Here is a 22,029-nt window from a genome sequence, read left to right as displayed (position 1 = left end):
TCCCTCAGTGGACATTTGGGTTGCTTCCATCTCTCAGTTATTGTGAATAATGCTGCTGTGAACATGGTTATGCAAATATGTCTTCAAGACCTTGCTTTCAATTCTTTTTTTTATTAATTATTTTTATTAATATATAATGTATTATCTACCCCAGGGGTCAGTTCTTAAGGACATGTATCTGCAGGTGGAATGGTTGGATCATATGGTAATTCTATTTTTAATGTTTTGAGGACCCACCATACTTTTCCACAACAGCTGCACCATTTTATAGTCCATCCAAACAGTTCACAAGAGTTTCGGTTTCTCCATATCCTTGCCAAAATTTATTTCCTGGTTGTTGTTGCTGTTGCTGTTCTTGTTGTCATTGTTGTGGTTGTTCTATAGTACCCATCTTAGTGGGTATGCAGTGGTATTTCATTGTGGTTTTGATTTGCGTTTCTGGTGATTGGTAATGTTGGGCATCTTTTCATGTGCTTGTTGACCGTTTGTACATCATTGTTGGAGAAATGTCTATTCAAGTCCTTTGCCCATTCTTGAATCAGGTTACTTATTTTTTGGCCATTGAGTGGTAGTTCTTTATATATTCTGGTTATTAACCCCTTATCAGATAGATAATTTTTAAGTTTTTCTCCCTTTTTACCTTATTGATTGTGTCCTTTGATCCACAGATATATTTAATACTGATACAAGCCCTGTAGTCTGTTTTTACTTTTGTTGCCTATAATTTTGGCTGACATATCCAAGAAATCATTACCAAGTCCAGCACCATGAAACTTTTCCCCGTGTGTTCTTTTTAAGAGTTTTATGGTTTTAGGTCTTATGTTTAGGTCTTTAATCCATTTTGAGTTAATTTTTCTAGATGGTGTAAAGTAAGGTTCAACTTCATTCTTGCAAATGATATCTAGTTTTCCCCACACCGTTTGTTGAGGAGAAATTTCCCCTTTGAGTCGTCTTGGCATCAAAAGTCAAAGATCCTTTGACAATAGATCATTTGACCATATACATGAGGATTTCTTTCTAGGCTATTCTAGTCCATTGAAGTATTTGTCTGTTTTTATGCCAGTACTAACTGTTACATTACTGTACCATACTGTACTGTACTGTAATATGTTTTGAATTCAAGAACTGTGAGTCCTTTAGCTTTGTTCTTTTTCAAAGTTGTTTTGGTTCTTTAGGGTATTTTATCATTTTTAATGATTTCCTACTGTTTCTAGTCTTCTTTTGTTCATTGCTATATGATTTTCTTTGAGTTGAATTTTTTTTTTCATTAGTTTCAGAGGTAGAATCTAGTGGTTCATCAGTTGCATATAACACCCAGGGCTCATTACATCAAGTGCCCTCCTTAATGCCCATCACCCAGTTACCCCTTCTCCCTACCCACCTTCCCTCCAGCAACCCTCAGTTTCCTAGAGTTCAGTGTCTATTGAATTGTTTTTCTGATAACTTATAGCAGCCAGGTAATCTCATTAAATACTGTGTTTAAACCACTTAACAGTATCTACTTATTCCATCATATGAAAAATTAAGAAACTGGTTGTACTTCTCCTACTTCTTCCCACCCACTAACACACACACAGTACTTCCCCCACAACCTACCAATATTATATTTTGTAAATTTTGTCTTAGTTCATTATTGTAATATTACTAATACGTTGACTACCTTTATTTTCAAGGATTATAACATATCACTTCCATATTGTAAGCAAAATCACCATTTTATATTATGTTCTAAAATACAGGGCCAGTATTTACCAGGAGCCTTTTCATGTAACTATTTTTTAATAAGTCTGTTAATTTAAATAATTGTTTAGTTAGATTATTTTTTTTTAAGATTTTATTTATTTATTTGACAGATCACAAGGAGGCAGAGAGGCAGGTGGAGAGAGAGGAAGGGAAGCAGGCTCCCTGCTGAGCAGAGAGCCCAACACCGGGCACGATCCCAGGACCCGGAGATCATGACCTGAGCCAAAGGCAGAGGCCCAACCCACTGAGCCACCCAGGCATCTAGTTAGATTATTTTAAACAGTTGTTCAGGAATAAGCATTTCTTTAGTTCTTACAATTTGAGACTATCTTTCTCTTATCTTTATGTAAGAACAACAACTTCATTGGATATAAGACTTTTGGATAATAATCCTTAATTCAGAATTCTGTCAATTCTCTCCCCTTTTCTGGGCACAAGCATTTAATGTTTCTGTATCAGAGGCAACCCTGATATAGTTTTCCTGTGGTGTCCTGGATTTTCATTCCTGTCTCAGTATTGGTCAATCTCTATTAATTTTTTAAAATAAAATTCACTTGCTGTGCAGTTTACTTTTAAATATATAATTCAGTGCTTTTTAGTATTTTCTTTGAAGACTACACAACCATCACCACTAAATCCAGAACATACTTGTCATACCAAAAAGAAATCCTATGTCCATTAATGGTCATTTCTCAGCCCCTCCTACTTCTCCCCACTCTGCAGCCATTAATCTACTCTCTGTATCTGTGGATTTTCCTTTTCAGTACATTTCATAAAAATGATTCATGCGATATGTGGCCTTTTGTGTCTGGTTTCTTTCACTAAACGTATTTTCAAGGTTCATCCATTTCATTGCATGAGTCAATACTCATTGCTTCTTAGAGGTGAATAATATTACATATACAACATTTTGTTTATTCGTGAGTTGATGGACATTTGGATTGTTTCTGTTTTTTTTTTTTACCATTATGAAAAATGTTGCTATAAGCATTAATATACAAGTTTTAAGATTTTATTTATTTGAGAGAGAGAGAGAGAGCGCACAAGGAGGAGGAGGGGCAGAGGGAGAAGCAGGCTCCCTGCTAATAAGCAGGGAGCCCAACACAGGGCTTAATCCCAGGACCCTCGGATCTTGACTTGAGCGGAGGGCAGATGCCTAATCAACTGAGCCACCCAGGTGCCCCAATATGTAAGTTTTTGTGTGGACATTTTTTTTTCAATGTTCTTAGATATATACTTAGTAATAGAATTGTTGGACAATATGGTAGCTCCCTGTTTAATCTTTTGAGTGACTGCACCATTTTACATTCCCACCAGGATCACATTCCAGTTTCTCTACATCCTGGTCAACACTTGTTATTGTCTGTCTTTTGGTTATAACCATCCTAATGACTATGAAATGGTATCCCATTGGGGTTTTAATTTGCATTTCCATAATGACTTGATTTTTGAACATCTTATACTTACTGGCCTCTTTATATCTTTTTTAGAGAAATGTCTATTCAGATCTTTAAAAAAGGACTATTTGGGTTTTAAAATTGGGTTATTTGTGTTTTATTACTGTGTTATATTTCTTTATTCTTTTTAAAGTTTTTTTAAAGATTTTATTTATTTGTCACAGAGAGAGGGAGAAGACAAGCAGGGGGAGCAGCAGGCAGAAGGAGAAGCAGATTCCCCACTGAGCCAAGAGCCCAATGCAGGACTGGATCCCAGGACTTTGGGAACACTACTTGGGCCAAGGGCAGACGTTCCAGGCATCCCACTTTTTTTTAAGTTTTTATTTTTTTTTTCAGTTAACCTACAGTGTAATATTAGTTTTAGGTATACAATATAGTGATTCAGCACTTCTGTACTTCACCCAATGCTCATCACAGCAAGTTCCCTCCTTAATCCCCATCACCCATTTAACCCATCCCCCCCAGCTGCCTCCCTCTGGTAACCATCAGTTTGTTCTCTGTAGTTGCTGTATAGTTTTACAGTCTGTTCCTTGGTGTACCTCTCTTCCCCCCCACCTTTGCTCATGTGTTTTGTTTCTTAAATTCCACATGTGAATGGTATTTGTCTCTCTCTGACTGACTTATTTCACTTAGCATAATACTCTCCCACTCCACTCATGTCATTGTAAATGGCAAAGTTTCGATCTTTTTCATGGTTGATACTCTGTTACACACACACATTCTTTATCCATTCTTCAGTCAGGGGACACTTGGGCTGTTTCCATAATTTGGCTATTGTTGATAATGCTGGTATAAACATTGATGTGCATGTATTCTCTTGAATATGTGTTTTTATATTTTAGGGGGTAAATACCCAGTAGTGCAATTACTGGATCTTAGGGTAGTTCTTTTTTAACTTTTTTAACTTAGAGAAGCCTTCATACTGTTTTCAACGGTGGCTGCATCAGTTTGTATTCCCACCAACAGTGCAAGAGGGTTCCTCTTTCTCTGCATCTTCACCACCTCTTGTTTCTTGCGTTGTTTTTAGCCATTCTGACACTTGTGAGGTGATCTCTCTTTGTAGCTTTGATTTGCATTTCCCTAATGATCAGAGGTGTTGCAAATGGCAGCGTGGGTCTTTTCATGTGTCTGTGGGCTATCCATAACTCTTCTTGGGAAATGTGTCTATTTATGTTTCTGCTTTGCATTTTAGGAGACTTTTTCAATCTAATCTACCCCACTGGCTAAGTTTTCTTTTCTTTTTTTTTTTTTTTTTTTTTTTTTTTTATATAAATTCTGTTTTTTTTTTCAATGGTTTATTGTTTTTATTTTTTTCCTTGGTTTTTTTTTTTTTTTTTTTTTGTGACTGCTCTTGGTTCTCCCAACACAGAGATATACTTACGAATTTTTTTGACAAGTTGTGTTAATTTTGTCAACTGTCTTTTAATCTTATATTGCCTTAGTTTATCTTGGGTCTATTTTATTAGGTCTATGATCTTTTTAATTTTCTCTAGAGTGAGAGTGCAAATTATTTATTGGCTGAAATGGGTAAACCTTCTTGCAAAATAAATTATCTTTTTTTTCCCTTCCTCCTGCTTTAATGCTAGAAAATATTTACATATCTTTGTCTTTGTTTTCAGATTGCTTGTCTTTGTCTCTGAACAATTGTGTGGAAACCATTTATTTGCCCACAAAGAATGTGGTTGAATTCTCGATACTGTTTTACCTGTTTGTAAGATACTGCTTTGAATCCTCTTCCCAGGACATGAAATGGAATGCTAATTGTGTATTTCTTATATTTCTTTTGCCCCTCAGATTTGGGGAAAGTCAGGGAGATCGATAGATAATTATCTAGGACTCTGCCCAGCTACAGCAGGTGACATTTTCTTTGCCATTGTTAGGAAAGTCAGAAACGGTGGACCACCTTACCAAGTGTGGAAATAAAGAAAGTATTTAATTCTATGGGATATGCCCTTGGAGTTTTGTTATTGTACTATTTTAGTTTAGGGTCAGCTGGTGACTGTTTTCATGGCATTGTCATGTAGGCAATGACATGGCTAGGGCCTTATTTTTTTCTAGCAAGTGTTAGTAATGCAACTAAGGTATTTATACTGAAGAGATTATTTCCCAGATCTTTTTCTGACTTCTTGGCCAAAAGAGGGTATATAGTAAGTCATTCTGGCTATGGCAGAAGGTGCTATTTTTTTCACTAAGACATATCTCCAGTTGGAATATTTTTCTTCTGAGCCACTTGTTGCCCCTCAGTCCTTCTCTGAGGTATCAGTATAGCATTTTTAATTTAATTGATTCTCCTTTTACCCTTCTTCATGATCCTTTGTGTTGGAAGAGCTTTGTGATGGCTCCTTAAATTTGGTCTTTTTCTCCAGTGTTTCTGGAATTTTGCAGTATGAGTTGAGGGTTTTCCCTAGCTTCTGAATATTCTTTTCACTTTTTGTTTTTATCTTTCAGTTATGGAAGAAGAGGTTCATTAAGAGTATGTCTGTGCTGCCATATTTTCTAAAATCCATTCATCTCTTTTCTCAGTGTTTTCTCTTTCTCTCTCATATTCAGTTTCTTCCTTTTCTATAGATTCCTTTCTCTCAACTAGAACCATGCTTATGTCTTTCCTCATCGTGGAGTGTAGAGGACTTGCCTATCAGGCAATGTAGAGAGAAATAATAGTCAAAAATGAAATCATACCATATATATTGTTTTGAAGCTCTATGCTTAATATATCATAGACATCTTTTTATTTGTTTATTTTAATTATTTTATTTAAATAAATACAGATATGTAGTCATTTTTAATGGCTTTATGGGTTTCATTATATAGGTATAATATTTATCTCATTAGTTCCCTAATGGCAGGTATTTAATTTGTTTAGAATTTTTTAAAAGATTTTATGTATTTATGTGAGAGAGCAGGAGCAGAGGGAATAGGCAGGGGGAGAAGCAGGCTCCCTGCTGATTAGGGAACCCAGTGCAGGACTCAGTCCCAGGACCCTGGGATCATGACCTGAGCCCAAGGCAGCCACTTAACTGACTGAGCCACCCAGGTGCCCTTTTTGAATTTTTGTCATAATCTGCACTTTGATGAGTAGTCTTGTTATATCTTTATGAATTTTTCTGTTTCCTCTAGATACACTTCTAAACATGGAATTTCTGGGAATTAAAAGTGTTTAATCCACACTGATAAGGTGTTCTCCTTAAATGTTGAATTCTTATTTGTTCACCAGTAATGAAAAATTATAACTTGGTCAATACCTTCTGGGAGCATTCTTGTTAATATTTGCCCCAAATAAGCCGTAAATATGGTGTTTATTCTTGTTCATACGTCTTTAATCACACCTGCTGAGTTTTTGTTGTCTTTTTATTACCGACCATTTATATTTATTCTTTTATGAGCTGCCTGTCTCATCTTTAACCCATGTTTCCTTAGATATGCTAATGCTTTTTTTCCCCCTAAACCTGTACACCCAGGACATTTCTTAACTCTTTGTACATATGAGGGTTTAAGAGCCGATATAAGTGGACAACAGCAGCCGCCTGCTCATCCGGTTCCCTTTCCTTTGATGACACATCCCCTTTCTGTGCCTCTCTCCCCTGCGTCTGTGCTGTCTCTCCTCAGTCTGTGCAGTTCCCGTGTCCCTCTCTCTACTGTATCTTTCCACTCCGTCCACTCCTCCGTTGTTTCTTTCTGTCTCTGTGCACCTGCTTTTCGGACACTTGTGCTCTCCTCCTCCCGCTCCCACGCTGTCTCTGCTGTGTTTGTTTTGCTTGTCTGGTTATTCCCCTCTTCTGCCCTTTCTGTCACGTCCCTGCTATGCTTGTCTCTGTGGGCACACACGCCCTCCCTCTCCCCCTCTCTCCTCTCTTTCTTTCCCCCTCCTTTCCCTGTTTTTATTTTTCTCAGTATCTGGTTGTGTGCTAGTCCAAGAAGAGTAGTAGTTTACTACTGTCTGTACAAAAAAAGAATCGTCAAATTGATCATTTTTTATTGAGAAACAACTGAAGATGAATTATTTCTGGTTTTGACCTCTCATTATCTTCAATTGCCCATGTTTCCAGCAGCTGGGCAGATGAACTACACAAAACTACCAAACAAAGAGGCCTCCACGAGAGAATCAAATGAGAGCTTTAGTGATAGTTAGTAAATGTTTACCAGTGAGTCTTAGATTTTTATAAAACAAGCTGATTTCATATCAGTCCTTATACTCACACTCCAATATGGAAGGAAACAACAGTCAAAAGCAGTATCTTGGAACCCAAGAGATAAGTGCCATTAAATGCTAAGAGATAAAAAGCAAGATGTAAAGCCATATATGTTATATATGCATCTATGTATATTGACTGGAACAAATATTAACAAATTATCTTAAAATTATGGGTTCATAATTTTTTTCCTTTATAATGTGTCTTTTGATTCTTTTTACAAGAAGCATGCATTTTCTAATAAGATACCACAAAAGTTGTTTTTGTTTGACATTAATAAAAAAGTGAGGTAAGCCAGGTTGATCAAACACAGAATGTTAGTTATGAGCTGGAAAAGGGGATTCTCAGGCTTCACATTGTGTTCTACCTTCTGCCTAAAATAACTGTTTGTATCCCCAATCTAGTCATAATAAATCCTTCTAGAAGCAGAGTGAAAGAATAGGGGTAGAAAGGTATTACACACAGCTTCTATGCTAAGATAAAGTTTAAAAAAAAATTTAACTTTGGGTGCTGAGGGTTGAATTAAATGTGCTCCTAGGTTCATGGCCTCTCTTGAAAATTTTATCCCCATATTACATCCTCATTTCTAGTTTTCCATAGGCAACTGGTCTTGTTATGCAAATATCTTTCAGCTTACAAGAAATCTTACAAAATTTATATTCTGTATGTATTCTGTATGTGTGTTTTCAATTTATATAAAAGGTATAACAGTTTTTTTTTCAGTAAGCATTGTGCTTTTAACATCTATCTACATTGCTAGACATGTATATAGAACCAGGTTTCTGATCGTCACATAATATTCCATTGAGTGCATCTACCAGTTCACTGACATACTGTCCCTGTATGACAGCAACACAGGTTGCTGTCAGCACCCGTCACCACAAACAGTGGGAGTGCACATCCTTGTCCTTACCCCTCATTAGATCTGTGTGAAACTGTCTTTGGCATATATACCCAGAAGTGGAATTCTTAGATCGTAAGCTATATAAGTTCCCCACATTCGTACCAAACCGCTTTCAAGTCCATTTCCTAACTGCAATGCATGCAAATTCCTACATTTCCACTTTCTGCCAGTAATTTCTAGTTGGTCAGAAGATTAGAAATATAAATTTCTATACCAAGGGTTGGTTGGTTGGTTGGTTGGTTTTTGAGAGAGAGAGCATGTGCATGTGTGCACAAATGGGGGAAGTAGGGTGCAGATAGAAAGGGAGAGAGAATCTTAAGCAGGCTCCAATGCCCAGTGCGGAGCTCCATGTAGAGCTATCTCACAACCCTTAGATGACCTGAACCAAAATCAAGAGTCAGACACTTAACACACTGTGCCAAGGCACCCCCCTTTTTTTTCATTTTTAGTTAAATGTTACTTGTCTTGAGAATCTATTTACACTATCCCCACTGTAATGTCAAAAGGAGGGAAAAGCCTGAGACTTCTAAAATTACTGTTGTGCTTTCAACCAGAATGCATTCATTTTCCATTCATCCAGATGCAGTTAAAATAGAGAATGTGAAAAGTGCAAGAATAAGCTACTTTAATTGATTTTTTTTTCAGAGTTTAACTTGTAACAGACAAAAGTAATGGAAGATTTTGCTAGCAATATTAAGATTGATTTAAAATATCTACATAAAACTTTATTCCAAAAATACAGCACTAGTTCCAGATGCCCATGGAATATTTACAAAAATGAATTGTACTTAGGCAAAATGTCAACAAATCCCCAAAGTAAAAGATGTATAACTAAGCTTGTATTTTCTAACCACAATGCAATAAAGTTGGAATTTAATAGCTATAATTTTTTTTCTTTAAGAAGATAAAAATTTGAAAAAACCTCATTCTAAACCTTTTTGTTACAGAAGGACTAAAAATGGAAAATACACTTTTTTTTTATTAAAGACAGAAAAGGCACAAATCCAAAAGTTATGGGGTGTGACTAAATCTATATTTAGAGGGAAATGGTATATTTGAACAAGTTCAATAAGGTAATACATAATTGAAATAAATCTTCTAATCTGAAAGAAGATTAACGAAAAATTTTCTAAGGACCTATTATGCAGGCATAATGCCTTTTTAATGTTCTGAGAAGGGCTTTTCATAGTTCTTACCTACCAGACTTGCAGAGAAAAAATATCCAGTTCTGATTCTTTAAAGGTGAATAACAAACAGTTATCACTTGAGTTCCTGCTTCTATAAGCTTTAATCTGTACCAATTTCTTATATAAAACTTTGTGATAGAATCAGGTTTCTGATCAATAAATCTATATCAAAGGACTACTGTCCATACAATCTATATCAAAATTTTGTGTTTTAGATAGTTTGTGATTGTGTCACCCTTTACTGGTTAGTAAATTTTATTATTGAAACTACAGTTGACATGTGATCTGCATATACCTAAAAACTCTTCACAATTTGAAAAGACTGTCATTTGGTTCCTATTATGACATTGTCTTATCACTGTATATCCCCGATCCTAAACTTCAGTGGTTATAAATGAACTAGCATACACACATTCCTCTGAAAGAAAAGCATCTCCCAGCAGGCATATGACTGGCAGAATGTAGCAGTAACACATTTCTTATATGAAGAAGAGCTATATAGGCTCATGTAAGGAAACATGACCTTTCTCCTATGTTGGATATATTTTCCTCAGCCCAATTTCTACCTAAAAAAGTAACTTTTTAATTGAAAAGCTTTTGGGGGTGGGTCTATCTGAAGGTATCTCTGCTCAATAAATGTGGGAATTGAGTCTGACCTAGATTTTAATTAAACTGAACAGTACTGAAAAAGCCTTGTCTATCTCTGGGATGGTAGGAGTTACTTTCTTTCTTTTCCCATTGTGGAATAAGACATCAGCAGGTGAGTTTGCTATCATAATACTAGAAATTAAAACTGCAACCAGCCAGCCAGCCAGCATTTGTCTTTTTCCAAGACACTCTGCAACAGAAAACATGAAACCATGATGACTGATAATGTCAGCCGATGTGTAGTCACTTAAATCTTTTCATGTAAGCCTCATTGCAGAGGCCGGAGTGAGCTGATTCACACCCAGGCCCTAAGGGATGATGAGATTGTCCGAGGAGATGCCTGAGACTCTCCCATGGACTAAGGAGAGTGACTGTTTTGGTTTACCGACAGCATCCGTAAATGAATGCAGCAGAACTGATGTGATGTCTCTTGGTGGGGCATCAGCACAGATTGTCAGACCCAGTGAGGCCTATGCATTGTGATGATTGTTGTGACACTGTGGCTGTCATCCTGGCATCACTGCATGGTTCTGACAGTTTGCACCGGCCCTCATCACAGTGTGGGTAGTGCTATGTCATACCGACAACATCCGGGACCCACATTTTTGTTGGGATTGTTCATGCTTTATTATATGAAAATGACACTTTGGTCCGCTTCCACTGTTCTTATTTCACTTAACAGGAGATGTAGGACCACAGAACATAAATTTTGTTCTCCAAATAAGTCTTTACCTCCATTATTTGTTTGCATAATAAATAAACACATTTTTACAGCTTTTTTGAGATTTTTCACATACCATAAAATTGACCTAAAGTGTGCAGTTTAGTGGGTTTTAATATTATTCACAGAGTTGTGCAACCACCCCCCCAATCTAATATTAAACATTTCCCACGCCCCCTAAAAACACCCAGTACTTGGTGGTTCAGTTGTTAAACGTCTGCCTTCAGCTCAGGTCATGATCCCAGGGTTCTGGGATTGAGCCCAACATCGGGCTCCCTGCTCAGCGGGAAGCCTGCTTCTCCCTCTCCCACTCCCACTACTTCTGTTCCCTCTTGCTGTTTCTTTGTGGTAAATAAAGTCTTTAAAACAAAACCAAAAAAAACATCCTATACACATTAGCAAAGTCCCTCTGCATTTCTCCCAGCCTCTCACCCCTGCCCCAGCCCCGGGCTGTGGTTATTAATCTACTTCCTGTTTCTGTGGATTTTTTTGCTTCTGGACATTGCGTATACATGGAATCCTACAGTATGTGATCTTTTGTGACTAGCTTCTCTCACTTAATGTTTTCAAGGTTCATCTACTTTGTAGCAGTGTGTTCATTCCTTTTTATTGCCAAATACTCTGTTACATAGTTTATTTATCCACTCAGCGGTCAGCAGACGCTTGGATTTCTTCTACTTTTTTGGCTATTAACAAGTCTGCTGGGAACAGTCCTTCCAAGTTTTGTGTGGATGTATGTACTCATTTCTTTGGGCAGATGCCTGGGAGCAGATATATGCAGGAACGTATGCTAACTCCACATTAAACCATCTGAGGAACTGCCCGCTGTTACCCAAAGTACTGTCACCATTTTGCATTTCCACCAGCAGAGTGTGAGGGCTCCAGCTTCTGCACCTCCTTGAAAACCCTTGTCTTTGTCTGTCCTTTGGGTTTTCACCATCCTAGAGGGCTAACTAAATATATTTTATTATGAAGGAATTTATTTTTAGACTCTTTTCTATTTTTTAATGTTTGTGACGTTTTATAGGCAAGAATTAATCCAAAAGAGATTCGAACTAGAAACAGAAACACACACGCACCCCAAAGCCCTTCCTTGAATCAGATGTAGACCTCTGTTTTTCACCCCCAGTGGTGCATACCCTGACTGGCTGTACCCCTGGGATGTTCAGGGGACTCGGGCTTGGAAGCGATCGTCATTTCCACTGCGTGTGCACCACAAGGCCCTCAAGGCTCTGCTTGCAGAGCCCCACCATTGCCTCCCTGCGCACGGGCAGCTCATTCGTGTGTCTGAGGCTCTGTTACTGAAGGTCTTACTTACCCTCTAGAGATCCAAGATCTGCAGTCATTGGACTCCCTGGCAAAGCTTGTCCCCAGCTCTGCTTTCAAAAGGCGCAGGAAGTAGGTCTAGTCTTCCTCTTAGGTTCCCACTTCCTGGAAGTGTTTCAGGTCTTCACTCTGAACCATTTTTCACAGGTCATGCTTTCTACTCCCCTTTCCTAGAAACTGGCAGCTTTCCTGGGTCTATTAAGTTTGCCGGTACCTTATTTTTAAACATGTCTCCGAACTAAGTGTGTTGTGCTTCAAGTGTGAGAGCATGTTGACAGCGGATTTATCACCTTCCCTTTGGTGGCTAGAACATTTCTTTGGCCTAACATATGTTTTCCTTCTTTTGAGCTCACCAGAGCCACAAAGCCTCTTTAGCGGCACTCTTTCCTGTATGTTTTTGTTTTATTTTCACTTCTTAAATGGGAGTTCAACCACATCGTACAAAACTTGAAATGTATAAAGAGTATTTGATACAGGACGTCCTTCCCACTCCTGTTCCCCAGGCAGATAGCGCTCCTTTCCAGAGCTACTCAGTGTCATTAGTTCTTGCACACCTTCACAGAGATTTTTAAAACAGCTCTATTGAAGTATAATTTATATACCATAGAATTCATCCTTTTTTTTAAAAGAGAACGGGGGGAGGAGCAGAGGGAGAGAGAGAATCTTAGCAGCTCCACGCCCAGAGCAGAGCCTGACACAGGGATCAATCTCAGGACTCTGAGAACATGACCTGAGCTGCAATCAAGAGTCGGATGTTCAACCGAGTGAGCCATCCAGGCGCCCTTTAAGCCCATTTTTAAATTACGTATGTGGAATGTCTCAGTATGTATTTAGATCTTGAATTTCTTCCACTAATATTTTGCATTTTTCAGTCTGCAAGCTTTGCACTTCTGTTGTTAACTTTATTCCTGAATATTCCATTCTTTTTGATGCTGTTGTGAATGGAATTGTTTCCATAATTTTATTTTCAGACTGTTTATTGCTAGAATATAGAAATACGGTTGATTTGGAGCGGGGCACCTGGGTAGCTCAGTCAGTTAAGCATCTGACTCTTGCTTTCAGCTCAGGTCGTGATCTCAGGGTCCTGGGTCAGGCTCCATGCTCAGCGGGGAGTCTGCTTCTCCCTCTACCCCTACCCCATACTTGTGCACGCACTCTGTCTCCCCCTCCTCTTCAAATAAATAAAATTTAAAAAATATATATATTTTTATATATATTGAAAAGATTAAAAAAACCCAAATATATACATATATTTGGGTTTTATCTTCTTGATTTTATTTCTGCAATCTGGCTAAACTTACTAGTTTATAGTTAATACTTCTTTATGGATTCCTTAGTATTTTCTATGAACAGGATCATGTCATTTGCAAATAAAAAGAGTTGTACTTCTTCCTTTCCAATCTGGGTTGTTTTCCTTCACAGGTGTTTTATCACTAAGAAAGCAAACCCTGCATGTGTCTTTTTTCTCACAAACTGGCAGCTTTGCTTTTTATACTTAACAATCTATCCTGAAAGTCAGTCCCTTTCAGTCCCTAATGTGTTTCTTCCTCTTAAAGCTGCAGACCAGTTGGGCCTGTCTTCCTCACCACCTTCCCTAGCCTCATACATTTGGGGTTTTTTAACATCACAGTAGTCTCCTAGTTTTATGTTAGTTTTTTGCAGTTTATAATCTCAATCATTCGTTCTTTCTAACACTTCTGTACTTTCAGAGATGCAGGTGCTCCCTTATTGAGCTGGGGAGACCGGCACAGAGAGTGTTCTCGGGTACAGACAGCTAGTGAAGGGAGGATCTGAGACCGACTTAAGTCTTGGGACTCCAGACACAGAGCTTTTTCTACTGTGTCAAAGTTACCGCCATTCCCCCTGCCTAACGTGTAGGGCTTTACAATTACCCCTTGTTTGATTTGGCATCATTCCTGTTTATTATTTTGGATCTTGACAGTCATTTAGGCCCTCCCAGATATGGATCATACGAGAAATCACCTGCTTCCCATATCTCCAAGACACATATATGAAATGGTGAAAAGGAATAGCCAGAGCATACCAAGTAACTGGACACTTAGCGTTTAGTGCTTAGTAAATACTTGCTGTTGGATCCAAGAAATACACTCATAAAAGGCCTCTCTGTGTTAATAATGTTTGGTAAGAGTGGTTCAACCAGTTACAGTTCTACCAACTTATTTTGTCATTTAACCCACATAACTCCCATCTTGCCCTCAAAGATGTCATGAGAAGTTTTGTCATTTTATTGAAATCTAATTGTACTCAACTACACATTCTTTTTTTTTTTAAGATTTTATTTATTTTATTTGACAGACAGAGATCACAAGTAGGCAGAGAGGCAGGCAGAGAGAGAGAGAGGAGAAAGCAGGCTCCCTGCCAAGCAGAGAGCCCGATGCGGGACTCTATCCCAGGGCCCTGGGATCATGACCTGAGCCGAAGGCAGAGGCTTTAATCCACTGAGCCACCCAGGCGCCCCTCAACTACACATTCTTTTGGCTGACCAGTTAGTGACCATATCTACTAGAAGAAACCAGGCTAACCTGGCAGGGTTCATTCTGCCTGCCTTCCTGAGCACTAGCTGAAATGTGCTCATCTTTTCTTTGACCTCCAAATGCTTGCAAATTATTAGATTGGTGTTCCATTCTAGAATTTTACGTGTCGTCATTGTTAAATCCAGTTTGCAATGCTTATCTTTTTGAAAGTTAAAACATTTCTTGTCTCCAGGTATCAAGTTTCTGAAAGAAACTATTTCAGTTTCCTGAGGGCCCTGGAATATAGTTTATCTAGTTCAGGGAGCGGACATTCTTAGTTTCCTTTCCTAACTTGGCCTTCAGTTCACCTTTACCAAACTTGCTTAAGTAGACAAGTACCTGGCATTTATAAAAAATATAAATGCCCATACCCCTCCCCTAGAGATGCCACCTCATTGTCCTGGGTTAGGACAATGAGAAATCCCCCAGGAGATTGTTGTAATGAACAAGTTTAAGAAATACTGTTTCATACTACATTTTGATCATCTTTTTGTCTTTCACTTAACATTCCACCATCAACTTCAATCCATGAAGTTGCCCTTCTTTGCTCTAGTTGCTCTGAACATCATTATAAAGCCCTTTTGGTTTCTTTAATAATTTTTGTAATACTCTAGTCCCTTGGGGCTTCCCATGGGGCCTTTCACCTCTTTGTATGTACCTGTGTGTAAGTTTCTGAGTCTGATCTTACTAGAGAGCACCCTCTGCACCTCTCCCCACCACCTTTAGTCATTCCTAGCCCTCTTTATCTCTCATCAAAATTTCATTCTGAAGACCCACCACCCTAATCTTTGGCTAGCATCTTCCTCAGTTTTTTCAAGTCCCATGAACATACTCAGTCTTGATGTCTTCCCTTCTTTTTCTTTTTATCTTTTTTTTTTTTTTAGTTTTCAGAGTCATTGTTTATTATCTATTTATTCATTTATTATGTTCAGTTAGCCAACATGTCTTCCCTTCTTAAATACAGCTCAAGCCCTTATCCAACAGCAGCAGCTTTCCTCTCCCAGTTATAAACGGTGCTGGAAAATGTTCCCATTGTCACAAGCTTCCTGGCCATTTGATCTCAACAAATGGAATCCAGTGAAAAATTGCTCTTGGTAACTTGTATGTTTTCTTATCCTGTGGGTGACTGTACGATTGACTGCAGGTAGTAACAGGGTCTCCTTTGTTTTTCCAGGTGCCAGACTATGTGATTTCTTCTGATTCTGTTTCATCTTCTACCAGTAGTTTCTGGAGCTCAAGCTCTACCCTTGGCAACAAGCAAAACGTACAAATGTTAAACAAGAGCATACAAGCAGGTAAATTACCTGAATTTAAACATTTCCGTTAAAATACCAGTAGATCTTTAACATATGTTAAGATACTCAGCCTCAAAACAAAATGAAGATTAAAACTATACTCAAATGCCATTTTTCATCTATCAGACTAGCAGAAATCTAGGTCTGGTAGTAAGTTTGTGGGCACAAGTGTAGAGAAGTAGGTACTCATATGTTCTAGTTGGGAATACAATCCTACAGACAGTTTGGCAGTTTCAATCAAAATTACTTTGACCTGGCACTTTTACTTTTGGAATTTAGCTTATAGGTATGTTTTGCCTATGTGCAAAATGACAAGTGTACAGCAGAATTAATCATTGAAGTAGAGGGTTTTTTTTGTTTTTGTTTTTCAGATTTTATTTATTTATTTGACAGAGATCACAAGCAGGCAGAGAGGCAGGCAGAGAGAGAGGAGGAAGCAGGCTCCCTGCTGAGCAGAGAGCCCAATGCGGGGCTCGATCCGAGGACCCTAGGATCATGACCTGAGCTGAAGGCAGAGGCTTTAACCCACTGAGCCACCCAGGCGCCCCTGAAGTAGTGTTTATTATAGCTGAAAATTTAAATCGACTTAGATATCCATCAATAGCCAGCTTCTTAAATAGATTATCATATGTCCATATCATGAAGCATTGTGTGAGGACACTCTCTCTCTACTAAATGACAGGATCTCCAACACTGATAATTAAAAAGGAAAAGCAAAGTACTTTAAAAATAAAGGAAGATAGTTGCTTGAATGTGTGCAAAAAATTCTCTGGAACCATGGGGTTACAAACTGAATGAATGGAAAACAGGAATGTGAAGGAGGCTTTTCACTTTTTTTCTGTATCTTCTGATTTTATACAACAAAAATAAACGTTGCCCTTGATTTTTTTTTTCCCCCTCAAGTCTTGACTTAATATCTGTCAGCCTCTTCCTTACCTGGGTGACTGCCAGTAGGACTATAAGCATTAGCTATCTTTCTCACTTGGGATCAGAACTGAAATCCTGGGGCCCCTTGGTGACTCAGTCGATTAAGTGTCTGCCTTCAGCTCAGTCATGATCCTAGGGTCCTGGGATTGAGTCCCGCATTGGGCTTCCTGCTCAGTGGGTAGCCTGCTTCTCCCTCTCCCACTCCCCCTACTTATGCGCACAGACGCTTTCTCTCTCTCTCTCTCTCTCCGTCTTTGTCAAATAAAATAAATCTTAAAAAAAAAAAGAACTGAAACCTTTACCCATTGAATCCATGTTAGTTGTTTTTTTTTCCCTCTAATATCTAAATTGACTTAGAAGTACAAACCTTCTTTTTTTCTTCCTTGCATTCTTCCCTCTCTTTTTCTCCCTCCCCTCCTCTCTGTCTCTCTCGCACTCACCCCTCCACACCACCCAGAGGAGGCCTGCATTTTTGAAGGCTTACAGTTTTCATTTACTGAATTGAATACACATGTCAACTAAGTCTCAAGGCTACTCCCAGAATATCTGTGGATCTTTTTCCTCAGGTAACTTGGAGATTGTGAATGGTGTCAAAAAACACACTCGAGATGTGGGGATGACTTTCCCAACTCCAAGTTCTAGCGAGGCTAGAATAGAAGAGGACAGTGATGTGACTTCTTGGTCAGAAGAAAAAATAGCAGAGAAAAGACTTCTTGCCAACTATCTTGGGGACAAAAAGTTAAGGAGGAACAAGCACAGCTTCTGTGAAGGTCAGTTTCTAATTCCAGTTTTGTAGCCAAAGAACTAATGAATTTCCAGTCTCTCACAATGCTAAGATTCTTTATTTCTAAATGACTCTGTTGACCCCATCTCCCCAAACAATACCTTGGCACACCTTCTAGTACTAAAATTACAGTCATGCTGGTAGTTTAGCCAACTCCAGGGCATCCTGGTGGCTTCTGACAGCTGAGCCCCCGAGAGCCTATATTACACACATGTCTTTGATGAGCACAATGGGAAATCTCTTCTTTTTTAAAAATATTCCCCATAGGAGTTTCATGGTTTGTTCCCATGGAAAATGTGAAGTCCGGTCCTAAGGAAAACTTGCCCAAGCATCATGGCCCTGGTATCTGCTGGTTTGCACCAATAACCAACACCAAACCGTGGAGGGAACCGCTACGGGAACAGAACTGGCAGGGACAGCACATGGACAGCCACGGGGCACTAGCCGGCCCAGGCAGAGAGCCACCGAGGCCGTTTGTGAGAGCAACGCTACAGGTGCAGTGACACGAGTTAATTTTAGCTGTAGGTTTAAAGGGGTCAAAGGGGGACATACAAAGAAGCTAAGACTGTGACTTGGCCTTCTGAAGATCAGTCATGTAACCCTCATTTCTAGCCACCCGCTCCCGCAGTTCATCTGTCCCTATTCTCATCATTAATCAGAGGCTGCCTTACTGTTAACCGTTGCAGACTGGGCGTTGCCCCCTCACCTGGGGACAAGGCAAGGGAAGGGAGGGTGTTGTGATGCTGCTCATGGGGTTCGTGGGTTCCTGCACGTGGCGCACTCCGGAGGCCTGTTACTATTGTCAGCCTCCTCCGTTTACAGAACTCCTGTTCCTGCTTAGCACGGGATTGAAAAGGCACAAAGTCCCTTCTTTACATGTATCTTGGGAGCTGAAAGAAATGTCATTTAATAATGTATTTGTTGGAAGGGAAATTTAAAATAGCACAGTGGGCTGAGCGACATCTAGAAGAGTTGCAGTTGCCAAGGTCGTAGTTCTCGGATCGCTGCAGAGGTGCTCTTTGACCCCTCCGATGGCCTGCCGCCACCCCCCCACCGCCCCCCGCCCCCTCACCCCGGGAGTTGTTAGATTATTCTTCGGCTGCACTGTAGAAACAGGCTCTTCAAAGCACCGTGGGGCCGGTGCTTTTTTGCAAGCCCTTAGAGAACAGACTGCATCATTCATGTGAGGTCGGGGATCCTTTTCTCCCCCTCAGGAATCCCTTCAGTTTCACAGACCTGACTTCATCTCCCGCTCTGGGGAGCGGATAAAGCGTCTGAAGCTGATAGTCCAGGAGAGGAAACTGCAGAACATGTTGCAGAGCGAGCGGGAGGCCCTGTTCAACGCTGTGAGAGAACGGCAGGGCCGGGACCCTGCGCGCCCGCTTCTGCAAAGAGGTACCCTCTGCCTCTTCACTTTCCTGTCATGGCTGCTTCCCCCGGGGAGCGTGTCTCAGTGCCAGCCCAGTTACAGGGACAGAAAGGGACTCTTAGCTTGCTGAGTCTCCACTCTCCCGGGCAGCAAAACCTGCCCTGTGTGGCTCTCAGCGCTCTCATGATCCACATAAGCCCCAGGTCCTCCTGCCCTGTCACTGCATCTCAGAAACCAGAGTGTACAGTGAGAATGGTATTTTTATAAGCCAGCTGTGGGTCCGTGAGCAAGTTCCAGGATTGCCAACTTCATGGCGGGGGAGGGGGTTGTGGTGGTGATGATGATGATATGTAACCTTCACATGTTTTGCCCAGACACTGTTCTTATTTTATGCTTGTAACACCTCCCTGAGATAGATACTATTAATAACCCTGGTTTACAGATGGGAAAACAGACAATGAGAGCTTAAGTCCTCTGTCCAAGAGTATACACCTGATAAGCTGGGATTTGAACCCTGATGGGCTCGCTTTAGACTCTGCACTCCTAATGATTCTGCTAGGTGTAAGATCTCCAGAAAATAATGTATGAGCACTGTGAAAACTACAAGTGCTACCTAATGCTTTCATCGCAGCCTTACCTATAAACTGGCCAATGTTTCTGTTCATACTGCCTAGTCTGTGCCACCGCATGTTGTGTCTTCAGGAGCCTGCTGTCATAGCCCCCATAGTCTAACCTTGGCCTTAGCCTTGGCCACTGCTCACCACCCAGTACTGTCAGCTCAAGGTAGGGGCATCAGGTCCTAGCAGCTCCCTCTCACAGCCCTTGAGCAACACACCCTTCCCTATTAAGATGCTATCTCCTGAAAACCCCTTCTTCTCATGCTTAGGCTTCCTGGATGCCCGAAAGAACAGGCCTATTGGGAAGAAGGAAATGATTCAGAGGTCTAAACGGTAAGGCTAAAAGAATAAGAGTAATTACGAAAGTATAAGTAAGGTCACCAACTGATTAGGAGCTCTGGTTTGTCCCTGGAATAAAGACATATGCTCAAGTTAAAATATTATGAGAAAATTAGTTGTGAAAGAAGTTTCTCACTGATAGCACTAAAAAAGGAAAGAAAAATAGCAGATTTGTGGTATGAATGAGTCAGATAAGAAAGATACAAAGAATTCCCTCTAATTTGCATGCCTTAGTCAGGCTTGTCTTTGTTAGAAACCTAAATATAAATAAGGATACCTAAAAATAAATAAATAAATAAATAAACCTAAAATATAAGATATGACTATTTTGAAATAAATTGTTTATTTAGGGCACTACCCTTTTATCCACACAATCACATTTCTAGGAATTTATGCAATGCAGAGAGAAATCATGAAATACTAAGACATATTAAATTAAGCTTTACAAAAAGTCAAATTTGGGGCATCTGGGTGGCTCAGTTGGTTGAGTGTTTGCCTTTGGCTTGGGTCATGATCTCAGGGTCCTGGGATCGAGCCCCTTGTCCGGCTCCCTTGTTTCTCAAATTCCTCATATCAGTGAGATCATATGTTAATTGTCTTTCTATGATTGACTTATTTCACTTAGTATAATACCCTCTAGTTCCATCCATATCATTGCAAATTGCAAGATTTTTTTTTTTTTTAATGGCTCTGAGCAGGATTTCTTCTTTTTTTTTTTTCTTTTCAGCGTAACAATTCATTGTTTTTGCACCACACCCAGTGCTGCATGCAATATGTGCCCTCCTTAATACCCACTACCTAGCTCCCCCAACCGCCCACCCTCCGCCCCTTCAAAACCCTCAGATTGTTTTTCAGAGTCCATAGTCTCTCATGGTTCACCTCCCCTTCCAATTTCCCTCAACTCCCTTCTCTCCATCTCCCTATGTCCTCCATATTATTTATTATGCTCCACAAATAAGTGAAACCATTTGATAATTGACTCTCTCTGCTTGACTTATTTCACTCAGCATAATCTCTTCCAGTCCCATCCATGTTGCTACAAAAGTTGGGTATTCATCCTTTCTGATGGAGGCATAATACTCCATAGTGTATATGGACCACATCTTCCTTATCCATTCTTCTGTTGAAGGGCATCTTGGTTCTTTCCACAGTTTGGCAAACGTGGCCATTGCTGCTATGAACATTGGGGTACAGATGGCCCTTCTTTTCACTACATCTATATCTTTGGGGTAAATACCCAGTAGTGCAATTGCAGGGTCATAGGGAAGCTCTATTTTTAATTTCTCGAGGAGTCTCCACACTGTTCTCCAAAGTGGCTGCACCAACTTGCATTCCCACCAACAGTGTAAGAGGGTTCCCCTTTCTCCACATCCTCTCCAACACACATTGTTTCCTGTCTTGCTAATTTTGGCCATTCTAACTGGCGTAAGGTGGTACCTCAGTGTGGCTTTAATTTGAATCTCCCTGATGGCTAGTGATGATGAACATTTTTTCATGTGTCTGATAGCCATTTGTATGTCTTCATTGGAGAAGTGTCTGTTCATATCTTCTGCCCATTTTTTGATATGATTATCTGTTTTGTGCGTGTTGAGTTTGAGGAGTTCTTTATAGATACTGGATATCAATCTTTTGTCTGTACTGTCATTTGCAAATATCTTCTCCCATTCCGTGGGTTGCCTCTTTGTTTTGTTGACTGTTTCCTTTGCTGTGTAGAAGCTTTTGATCTTGATGAAGTCCCAAAAGTTCATTTTCGCTTTTGTTTCCTTTGCCTTTGGAGACATATCTTGAAAGAAGTTGCTGTGGCTGATATCGAAGAGGTTACTGCCTATGTTCTCCTCTAGGATTTTGATGGATTCCTGAGCAGGATTTCTTAATGTTTTTATTCATCTGTCTGCCCTCCCAGATCATGAGGAACCCAGCTATTGTTCTTTGTGTCCAAATGTCTGACAAGAAGCAGGCCCAGACAGAGGCCTGGGGCCTGTGTTTTG

The 22,029-nt window shown here is 39.7% G+C and overlaps 1 protein-coding gene across 7 annotated transcripts in view; it reads left to right on the top strand.

Annotated features, from left to right (window-relative positions):
- Positions 1-22,029, top strand: part of ALMS1 (ALMS1 centrosome and basal body associated protein) — a 206,604-nt gene that overhangs the window by 183,147 nt on the left and 1,428 nt on the right. For 6 of the 7 annotated variants that reach the window (XM_032873630.1, XM_032873631.1, XM_032873629.1 and 3 more), the window contains 5 exons: positions 15,885-16,005; positions 17,499-17,702; positions 17,984-18,210; positions 18,931-19,111; positions 19,972-20,035. In XM_032873630.1, coding sequence (XP_032729521.1) covers positions 15,885-16,005; positions 17,499-17,702; positions 17,984-18,210; positions 18,931-19,111; positions 19,972-20,035 — 797 coding nt within the window. The remainder of the gene's footprint in view (positions 1-15,884; positions 16,006-17,498; positions 17,703-17,983; positions 18,211-18,930; positions 19,112-19,971; positions 20,036-22,029) is intronic. The other variant, XM_032873632.1, reaches the window with a different exon arrangement.

Source organism: Lontra canadensis, unplaced genomic scaffold, assembly GCF_010015895.1.
Source record: "Lontra canadensis isolate GAN:19392208 unplaced genomic scaffold, GSC_riverotter_1.0 scaffold50, whole genome shotgun sequence".
Taxonomy (NCBI): domain Eukaryota; kingdom Metazoa; phylum Chordata; class Mammalia; order Carnivora; family Mustelidae; genus Lontra; species Lontra canadensis.
Note: the sequence above shows the minus strand (reverse complement) of the source record. Positions and strands in the feature narration are given on the sequence as shown.